The 10,427-nt window shown below is 46.0% G+C and overlaps 3 protein-coding genes across 3 annotated transcripts; 2 read left to right on the top strand and 1 right to left on the bottom strand.

Annotated features, from left to right (window-relative positions):
- Positions 1 to 1,316: 1,316 nt before the first annotated feature.
- On the top strand, positions 1,317 to 1,825 carry LOC125352898 (histone H2A type 1-B). Its single transcript, XM_048348293.1, has one exon. The coding sequence runs from the start codon at positions 1,345 to 1,347 to the stop codon at positions 1,735 to 1,737; it is 393 nt and encodes a 130-aa protein (XP_048204250.1). The 5' UTR covers positions 1,317 to 1,344; the 3' UTR covers positions 1,738 to 1,825.
- Positions 1,826 to 3,014: 1,189 nt separating this feature from the next.
- LOC125352938 (histone H3-like) lies at positions 3,015 to 6,463 on the top strand. The gene is made up of 2 exons (XM_048348330.1): positions 3,015 to 3,365; positions 6,132 to 6,463. Exons 1-2 carry the CDS (start codon positions 3,037 to 3,039, stop codon positions 6,454 to 6,456), a joined length of 654 nt encoding a protein of 217 aa, XP_048204287.1. The 5' UTR covers positions 3,015 to 3,036; the 3' UTR covers positions 6,457 to 6,463.
- A 775-nt stretch (positions 6,464 to 7,238) lies between these two features.
- Positions 7,239 to 8,748, bottom strand: LOC125352939 (histone H3.1-like). The gene is made up of 2 exons (XM_048348331.1): positions 8,416 to 8,748; positions 7,239 to 7,592 (listed from the first exon to the last, which is right to left on the bottom strand). The coding sequence occupies exons 1-2, from the start codon at positions 8,744 to 8,746 to the stop codon at positions 7,276 to 7,278; spliced, it is 648 nt and encodes a 215-aa protein (XP_048204288.1). The 5' UTR covers positions 8,747 to 8,748; the 3' UTR covers positions 7,239 to 7,275.
- Positions 8,749 to 10,427: the final 1,679 nt, after the last annotated feature.

A 10,427-nucleotide genomic window follows, 5' to 3' on the forward strand; every position in this document is an offset into this window, starting at 1 on the left:
CAAAACTAATTGAACTGAAAGGAGAAATCCTCAATTATAAATGAGTGGTTTTCAGAAATAATTACAATGTTATTTTGTAGGCAAGTGACAAAAGAGCAAGGGTGGGAACATCGGGAATGGCTTTCAAAGCCAATAGGGGAGTCACAGGTCTTAAGGCAGTGCTGGTAACTCTGGCAAGGTAAATATTTAACTAGGGGTGGTGATAGTGGTGGTGGTGGTGGTGGAGGGAGGGTATGGATTTCCCAATTTCATTAAAATGAGCTCAACACTCATTCTATGTATCTTCAAGGTTATCCTCAAAGCTACATAAGACATATGAAATAAAAGATTTGTTATCCTAGGTCAGGGACTGATCATTTAGTCCTGTGGGGGACTTATTATTCTGGCAGTTTAAGGAGGGCTGGGCTACAATAAAGAATAGTTTGCTTTCTTTGTCCATTTCTATCGTGACACCCACTGAGCGAAAACAATGTAAATAATCCAGGATTTGAGAGTGTGAATAGTGGTGGTTAGCAGTATAGACTACATAGGAAGTTCTAGGCCAGCTTGGGCTTTTTCATGAGACTTTCTCCACAGACACAGACACACACAGACACACAGACACACACACACACACACACACACACAACAGTGCATACCATACAAATGCTACATACTCAGAAATTGTTCTGATTCGATTCCTTTCAAAAATGACAAACCAGAATCTCCTAAAGGGACCATTAGTGGAAAGGCATGTCTATGAGAATAAAACACTCCCACTCCTTGCTTATAGATTCTTTTTTCTTTCCGGTAATGAGGTTTAACTGCTGGGCCTTTCAATTTGAGTCACACCCAGACCTTCTCCCTTATTTTTGGTTTAAGGATTGCCCATCCAGGAAACAGCTGGAGTGGACCACAATCCTACTTCCTTTCCTTCTAGGCTGGAGGACCAAAGCAGGCCCAGCCAGTTTATGGATTGAAATGGGGATGGGCAACGAGAAGACACAATTTTTTGGTTGGCCTCTATCCGTATCTTTCCAATCTCCAGCTTATTCACAAGCTAGAATTGCAGACATGAGCCACTGTGCACGCCTAATAGCGGTCTGTAAAATAGTAAAGTGCGTGGTATTATTGGTATTCAAGGAAACAGCCATCAAGCCCCACTGCTGATTGAAGCAAACATAAACCCAGAGGCTTGTATGCAAATGAAGAATTCAAACTCTTATTTCTCATTGGTAGTTCTTATTAGCCAATGGGAAAAGCCTGCATAGGCTTCCTTCAGTTAGTATAAATACTTCCCATTCCCCATCCTTACATTAGTGTGCTTACACTTTTCTATTGCAGGTCTTCCATTCTCTAGCAGTTATGTCGGGTCGCGGAAAGCAAGGAGGCAAAGCTCGTGCCAAGGCTAAGACTCGCTCTTCCAGAGCTGGTCTGCAGTTCCCGGTGGGGCGCGTTCATCGCCTCCTCCGCAAGGGCAACTACTCCGAACGCGTCGGCGCCGGCGCCCCGGTGTACCTGGCGGCTGTGCTGGAGTACCTGACCGCCGAGATCCTGGAGCTGGCGGGAAACGCAGCCCGCGACAACAAGAAGACCCGCATCATCCCGCGCCACTTGCAGCTGGCCATCCGCAACGACGAGGAGCTCAACAAGCTGCTGGGTCGTGTGACCATCGCACAGGGCGGTGTCTTGCCTAATATTCAAGCTGTGCTGCTGCCCAAGAAAACCGAGAGTCACCATAAGGCTAAGGGCAAATAAATAAGCTACTGCTCGGTACCAGCCTTGCTACTCATTGAGCAAGACAGATCAGGCTAACAACAAAGGCTCTTTTCAGAGCCACCCACTATTTCTATCAAAATGAGCTGTCACTTGGACTTAAATTGCCAATTGTTTCCCTACCGAATTCTACCATAATCACGGAGGAAAGGAATGGCAGTTGGTTATAGAGATGGTGATGGTGGAAAGGGAGAATGTAAAGCAGTGCGGCACATTTTTAGTGCTTTAAAAAATAATTCAGGCGGCTGGGGATATGGCCTAGTGGCAAGAGTGCTTGCCTCTTATACATGAAGCCCTGGGTTCGATTCCCCAGTACCACACATACAGAAAATGGCCAGAAGTGGCATTGTCGCTCAAGTGGCAGAGTGCTAACCTTGAGCAAAAAAAATAGCCAGGGACAGTGCTCAGGCCCTGAGTCCAAGCCCCAAGCCCCAGTTCTGGCAAAAAAAAACAAAACAAAAAAAACCAGGCTTCCTAAATTGCTGTTACAGCCTTTTCACAATAAAGCAAGTCAATTTCATTACAGAAATGTTAGCAATGGCTAGCACAGGTCTCGGGGTCTCAATTCCTGCGTTTAATGTTCAAATCAAGGGTATTTACCAGCTGCTGGCAATACTTGTGTTCATGCCCTGGGGAAATACTTTCACTTTAAGCGGAGCCCACTTAAAATGAAGCCCATGTTAAATTATCACTTCAATATATGGTACTTAAACGTAAATAGACCATATACAGGAGGTCCCTACATTTCAAGTGGTTGCCTTTTTTTTTTAAAAAAAAAAAAAAAAAAAAAAAAAAAAGGAAGCTGAGAAGTTTGGTCTCCAAGGTTTTGTCCATAGCTGCTGTAAATGCAAAGTGAGAAAAGGCTATGGTTAAAGCAGGGCGTTGGATTCATTCACTAAACTGAAAGCTTTCTTCCCCCTAGCCTTAAGAGGTTCAGATGATAGCTTTGCAAATTTTTGTCCTTAATAACATCAATCGAACAAGGACGGGATCCATTGAAATATTTTCATACATACATGAGTCAACCACACCTTTCCTATTCTATAGGTCTGCGCTACTCCATTCCCTCCTTGGCAAAACATTGATAGGTTTCATTGTTCCATTTTAAGGCCTTGAAAGCAGTTTCTAATCCGGGTTCTCTGGTACAATAACGGACCAATCAGTTAACAGCGCGCGCACTTTCGAATGTGCGCGGGCCCAATCGTTGGTAGGCTGATTGTATAAAAGACGGGTTGCTTCAGAGCCCGTGCAAGTCTCTGGAGGAGTTTCTTCAGTGTCGTCATGGCCCGTACGAAGCAGACCGCTCGCAAGTCCACCGGCGGCAAGGCGCCCCGCAAGCAGCTCGCTACTAAGGCTGCTCGCAAGAGCGCGCCGGCCACCGGCGGCGTGAAGAAGCCCCACCGCTACCGGCCCGGCACCGTGGCTCTGCGTGAGATCCGCCGCTACCAGAAGTCGACGGAGCTGCTGATCCGCAAACTGCCGTTTCAGCGGCTTGTGCGCGAAATCGCACAGGACTTCAAGACCGACCTGCGCTTCCAGAGCTCGGCGGTGATGGCCCTGCAAGAGGCGAGCGAGGCCTACCTGGTGGGTCTGTTTGAGGACACCAACCTGTGCGCCATCCACGCCAAGCGGGTGACCATCATGCCCAAGGACATCCAGCTGGCCCGCCGCATCCGTGGAGAGAGGGCATAAGTAAACCTAAGCTTCTAACTGTTGACCCAAAGGCTCTTTTCAGAGCCACCCAAATATGCTTGAAAAGCAGCTGTGATCAGCTTGGCCTGCCATTCAGAAGTGGTAGAGTATTTATCAGACAAGTGTGTCTGTGGCTAGACATAGGCATGTAGAAGCATTGTTTGCTGAGTTAATTGCTCCTCACAAACCTGGTCAGTTTGCTAAAAACTTTGTCCCATTTACATGACTGCTGCATGGAACAAGTGTGAATATGGCTGGAGAGCCTAGGGGCTTAGGAACTGAAATACAAATAGCAAAAATTTGGTGACTGAAGAAAGTGATCTGAGTTACTTCGTTTTCAAATTACTTGTGTTTTTTAGAACTGCATGATAAACCGGAGAGATAATTATGTAATCCGGAGGCCATTACTGTACAGATGGATTGGGGCAGTTGCTCAGAACCTCATTCCCCTTTATGCCATGTACAGAACTTTTTCTCTGCTAGCAAGACTTCGCCTTTCTATGAAACTGTCTAGGGGTAGGGGCGGGGGCGGGGGTAGGGGTCAGTATCACTAAGATTAATGAGACCGTGTTATAGATACTGTTAGTGTAGGAAGAGGAAGCTTATTTCAAATTCCAACTTTACTATGCATTGCAACAAATCAAGTTTTCCATTAGCAGAAAAAACCCATCTTACAGGTTTGTTATTGGGCTATCAGTCTTAGCAGTATAGAAATTTTAATTGTTTTTGTGCTATGTATTTTTCCTTATACTCTAGGGTATTTTAAATGACCAAATCTTTTTGAAGGTCATTTTTACTTATTACTTTCATGTTGCAGCTTAGTTTAGAAGCAAATAAAATGTCATCCTATATTTAAAAATCAAAGTTAGAAATTTATCTCCTCGCCACCCCCTATGTTAGAGGTTTTCATTTGAAATGAAAACAACATGAAACTTACAAAAAAATGAAATAAAAGTGTGCTTTTGTCTTGTTAAGCAATTGATGATAAATACATCCAGAGATGCTGTTGGGGATTCTAATATGCTATGGTCTTTCTTGCCTCTCCCTTAATGGCATTGGTTGTATGCATTAAGTACTGGTTGTCACTAGGTCTTTAGGTAAACAAGCACCACACACTGGTATACCACACAGTAAAGTTTACAGCTAATGCTGTTTAAGTCCAAAACAATTGATTAGAGACACTTGTATGATAAGATCAAGCTTTCCAAAGAGAGAGAAGTCAAATTCAGGGTTTATTTTCCAGGCTTAAATATTTAGCTGTAGTGTCCAGCACATCAGGAAACAGTAGTCATCACAGCATATGCTGAGGCAGTATGACAAGTTTTGAGTCCAGTCTGGGCTACATAGCAAGACCTTTTCTCAGGAATAACAACAAAAATTTTGGCAGTTGAAGTTCCAATCTTCTCAGGAAAAGTGCCTTACTGAGCTTTAGAAAGTTTTAACCTAAAAGTGAGAAATTTGTATGGAGACTTGGAAATTTGAACTGTATTCCTGGTGTGGCTGTGGGTAAGTTAAGAATGTGATTGTCCATAACCTTGAGAAAGAGAACAATGAAATATTTAGGGGCAATTGTTTTCACCATGTCATAAAATAAAAACAAATAGAAGATAAGATTTGGCAACATCATGTATTTTATTACATGCTATGAATTTTTAAAAAACTTAATACATATGTGCTTTCTGACAGTGATATGGTGCTAGGAATTAGAACTAGATATCAAGAGCTTAGGGCAACATCCCAATTCACCGCAATAAAGTAATGAAAGCTTAAAAACAAAATGGTAGGTATGTAGCACTTCTTCATGACAGCCTGTTTGGTTTGCATTAGCAAACCCTAATTCTCCCCACCACAGTACATTGAAGCTATTATTACTGCTACAGTTTTATAAAGGGAATTCAAAGCTGCATGATTATATAACTAACACTTCTTCTGAAGGAGAAAGTACAAGTGCCAAAGTATGTACAAGTGGCAAAATCGCATGCAGAATCTTAGTGTTTCAGTTGGGCCTGAAAATTAAATAAACACAAAGAGAGTCCTAGCAATTTTTCTAACACAAGTTTTGTGGGGTACAGGAGGCCTAGAAAGGAGATGATGACAGGAAGAAGCAGTCAATTCCTATTTAATAAATTGTGCAAAGAATTACAAGTGGCAAAAGGCTTTGAGCCAGGGATTTTGTTGAAAAGTGACAAAAGAGGGTGTTTAAGAACAAGGTTTTCTTGAATAGAACCCTTTGTTCCTTCCTTTGACAAAAAGGTTTCTATTTTTCTAGTCCAGGCAAGATATCTTTTACATAGAAATTTTAACTTTGGTTTTTAAAAAGCAACAAGGCCAAAGTGATGTCTCTGCACCTGGTGTTTTCGTTCTTAAAATCACGGTGGTCTATTTCTTCTAGGTCCTTTCAAGTGCTGTGTCATTAAAATCTAAGTTCTTACAAAAATCCTCAAACACACTGCAACTTTAGATTCAAATAGCAGTGTACTCAGTAGGAAAGGGAAAAACTCAGGGGCTTGAAAAGCGAAAGCATTTCTCCAGTCTTACTCCTCCGGTCACTGGCTCTAGGGGGCGGAGCAAAGGTACAGGACCAACCAGTACGCTCCCGCCTACAGTTCTCAATTAGGTCCGCTCCCAGCTTATAAATACTCACGGCCACAAAGCTGAGCCTAGTGTCCCTACTTGCTACGCAGAGTGCCTTTAGTCATGTCTGGAAGAGGGAAAGGTGGAAAGGGTCTTGGCAAGGGCGGCGCCAAGCGCCACCGCAAGGTGCTGCGCGATAACATCCAGGGCATCACCAAGCCCGCCATCCGGCGCCTGGCCCGCCGCGGCGGAGTCAAGCGCATCTCGGGGCTGATCTACGAGGAGACCCGCGGCGTGCTGAAGGTGTTCCTGGAGAACGTGATCCGCGACGCCGTCACCTACACGGAGCACGCCAAGCGCAAGACCGTCACCGCCATGGACGTGGTCTACGCGCTCAAGCGCCAGGGTCGCACCCTCTACGGCTTCGGCGGCTAAACCCTGCGCTATAAGCTTTCGCTTAAACCAAAGGCTCTTTTTAGAGCCGCCCAACTACTCAAAACAGGGTTGTAATGCTGTAAAGTTGCTGACATATTAAACCTCTCACAGCGCCTTCCCTGATGGGCAGGCCGAGGTTTCTTGTTTCACGGCTTAAGTCACATTAGATCAGCTAGTTTTACATTGCCTACTCGACAATAGCCACTAGTGTGGCAGGGGAGCTTGTTGGGCTTTGACTGCTTTATCACCAGGTCCCATTCACTCACTCCGTCACGTTGAGGATCCAAACGCTGTCCCTAGAAGCAAATTTGCGAGGAGAGGGACATCCACTACCGGAGAAAAGTTTTGTTTCCTCCTCTAACCCCCATGGATGCCATGAGCTTTGAGACTCAGGTGCATCTCTCAAAGTCTGAAACGCTCACAAGCCAACCAAAACACGATTTTTCCCCAAACTGTTGGCCACTTCTGGCCATTTTCTGTGTATGTCAGGGCCATGGCCACTTCTGGCCATTTTCTGTGTATGTGATGCTGGGGGATCGCAGGGCTTCCAGTACGCAAGCCCAGCCCGGGGAGGAATTCTTAATGGTATAATTTCTCTTCACGTACGTAGAGGGAGCAACCCCTTAACCTACAACCCGAGCTGGGGGTCCAGCTACCGCAGGCTTAAGCAGTTCCTCCCGGAGAGCATAACACGTTACATGAGCTCTTAGTAATCGTCAGGTTCACTCACTCTTGAGACAAAAGCTGCACAACTCTTTTTGTAAGCAAGTGGGCGGCCCTGAAAAGGGCCTTTTCAAGGTAGGTGGAATGAGGTGGTATTTAGCCTCCGAAGCCGTAGAGGGTGCGGCCCTGGCGCTTGAGCGCGTAGACCACGTCCATGGCGGTGACGGTCTTGCGCTTGGCGTGCTCCGTGTAGGTGACGGCGTCGCGGATCACGTTCTCCAGGAACACCTTCAGCACGCCGCGGGTCTCCTCGTAGATCAGCCCCGAGATGCGCTTGACTCCGCCGCGGCGGGCCAGGCGCCGGATGGCGGGCTTGGTGATGCCCTGGATGTTATCGCGCAGCACCTTGCGGTGGCGCTTGGCGCCGCCCTTGCCAAGACCCTTTCCACCTTTCCCTCTTCCAGACATGGCTGCTAGGAGAGAGCAAGACAAGTGGCAGTGAGGGTGAGAGCTCGCCCTTTTATATTTGCTCCTTCCCTTAGCCCCGCCCCCTTGACGGAGAGAATAGAAAGCGCGCTGGCGGGAATCCGGACGTAGGCAGTCCCTCCTCAGCCCCTCCCCCAAACGGCGGGAACTCGGTGTAGGGAGGGGGTTTCAAAACTGGCTTTGGCCAGTCTCCTGTAATGCTTGGAGGAACTAAATCACATTTCATCGTGAAAGCGTTTAAATTCCAATTGGTACTTTAAATGGAAGTATTTGGAATGTTTTCACAATAAAACTGTAAACAGCGACATATTTTAACTTGTGGCTTCCGTACCATTTTTGGCATGAGGGCACCTAGACCTCGCTCTCTAACGTTCCTACTCCCTGGTCTGGACCTACCAGGAGCCATTTTTTGCTCCTCACAGGATGGCTAGCCTGGAGTAGCAACCGAAGCCGCAACCTGGCATCTGGTGCTACCACGCGCTTAAGCTCGGACTAGGAGAGCAGTAAGGGCGGGAGAAAAACCGGCGGTGTTCGCCCTCTGGGGAGCAGCACGTCTCCGCCGGAGCCCGCCAACCACAATAAGGTCCGGATTTACATTCTAAGGTGGGCTGCTGGCCAGGAACGTTTTTCACACAATTTACTGTTACTCAAATCAAGCAAAACAGCTGCTTTCACTTGGATTTGTGGGTGGCTCTGAAAAGAGCCTTTGGTGGGTGCTTGGTAAGTGCAATTAGGCACGCTCCCCGCGAATGCGGCGTGCAAGCTGAATATCTTTGGGCATGATGGTCACCCGCTTAGCATGGATAGCACAAAGGTTTGTGTCTTCGAACAGACCCACGAGATAAGCTTCACAGGCCTCCTGCAGCGCCATCACCGCCGAGCTCTGGAAGCGCAGGTCGGTCTTGAAGTCCTGTGCGATCTCGCGCACCAGCCGCTGGAACGGCAGTTTGCGGATCAGCAGCTCCGTCGACTTCTGGTAGCGGCGGATCTCGCGCAGAGCCACGGTGCCGGGCCGGTAACGGTGGGGCTTCTTCACGCCGCCGGTGGCCGGCGCGCTCTTGCGAGCAGCCTTGGTGGCGAGCTGCTTGCGGGGCGCCTTGCCGCCGGTGGACTTGCGAGCGGTCTGCTTGGTACGAGCCATTCTGGGAGCTAGCCAAGGGGAAATGGAGCTCCGGCCGGCGTTTCCAGTATTTATAGTATGCAAAGTGCAGTGATTGGGCCAAAAAGTTTCAGTGACGTGTCAGGCTCTGATTGGTTTATCTTTAATCCTTCATTTTCTTCACATTCCTCCCGTAAATTTTCTTTTTTTGCTTTTTTCCATTCCGGTTGTTATCTGCAACATGCTTTCTTACTATTTTGTGCCTGTGAAATCAAAATTATGAACTTTCATAGTATTGTTCTTGTCCAATACTTAGTTTTAAGACTTAGCTGTTGGGGGGCAAGGAACAAGTGAATGGTGCCCACCGTTCCCAAGAAATATTTATGCTTCCTTGCTGGTTTACACAGTGAAAGCATAGGTCTCTGCCATCCCAGAGGGCCATGAGGAGATAATCACAGGCAGAAGAAGGTTCATAAGGTTTATTAGGGGGGGCCATAGTTCCCACGGGAGAGGGAGCTACTTGGCGTCAGCATCTTATGCAAGTGGCAGCTTCTCTCTCTGGGGGTAAAGGGGAAGTAGTTAGTGAGTAGGAGTGGCTCATTAGGTATGGGTGGATCTGGGGGCTAGTGGGAGGAGCTGAGGACCTGAGACTGGGGAAATGTTAACACACAGTATGGAGACAAAAGCGTTGTCTTTGTCAGGGAACCATCGCTGAAATTTACAAAGTATAAACTCATAGTAAGATTACATGATTGCTTAAAGAACATTTTCTTTGCAGGACATTTTTTAAGTTATATATCCATACTCAACGTTATTAGGTATATCAGCCGTTCTCAAGCTGTTATATTTTTAAAGGGAAAAGGTATATCTTGGCACATGAAAAAATAGCTGGAACTAGCATCACTCAATGACACTTATATGGGCCACATTCAACCAGATAAAAGTTGTCATCCCTGTGATGCAAGGGAGAGACAGCCCAAGAGCCACAACAGTCCAGACAGTAAAGGGAATAATCTTGAGCTGAAAGAGTTTACCGGGTAGCTTTCTCAGACATTAAAATACGATTCTTTTACATTAGCAGGAGGTTTCCCAGACACTACCTTTTGATTGGCTTATTTCCACTTAACTAAGTAGCCAGTAAGAAAGTTGATCTAGGATCCTTCATTTGCATGGACCGTCCATTATGTGTAAAGGCAACAACACAATAGGAAGCAGGAATCTGTTTGAATCTGAAAGCACAGCTGCATTTGGACTGAAGCTTTGCTCATTACATTAAGAATACTCCTAGAACCCTTTTCTGTTTCTCAAAAAGGATTTAAAAATTCTTTGTAGAGCTTTGTCTAGATCCTTGGCGATCGTTCCTGATTTTGTTTGCAATTGCTCCCTTCCAAATTCTTAGAAAGTACAATGACACATTTGGAAACCAATTCTAAATAAAAATGAATTGGAAATGGGCACGAGTCTGGGACTTTGACATTATTTACTTCATAGTTTGTTTAAATCCTCAAACTCAGGTTGCTTAGACTAGTGCGGAGTTGTTTGAAAACCGCAACAATTCGTGGGAGAATAAGCTGTGGTTTCTTGGCATTTGGCACTTAGGACTGTGGATAAGGATGTCCATCGTAGGATTTTATTCGCCCTTTAGTTTGTTGATTCACAATGTGATAGCATGCTATTTGCTCTTAAATGCTCTTTACAGTCATAAACAACTAGAGAGGTGGGA

This window comes from Perognathus longimembris, chromosome 6 (assembly GCF_023159225.1).
Source record: "Perognathus longimembris pacificus isolate PPM17 chromosome 6, ASM2315922v1, whole genome shotgun sequence".
In the NCBI taxonomy this organism is placed as follows: Eukaryota; Metazoa; Chordata; class Mammalia; order Rodentia; family Heteromyidae; genus Perognathus; species Perognathus longimembris.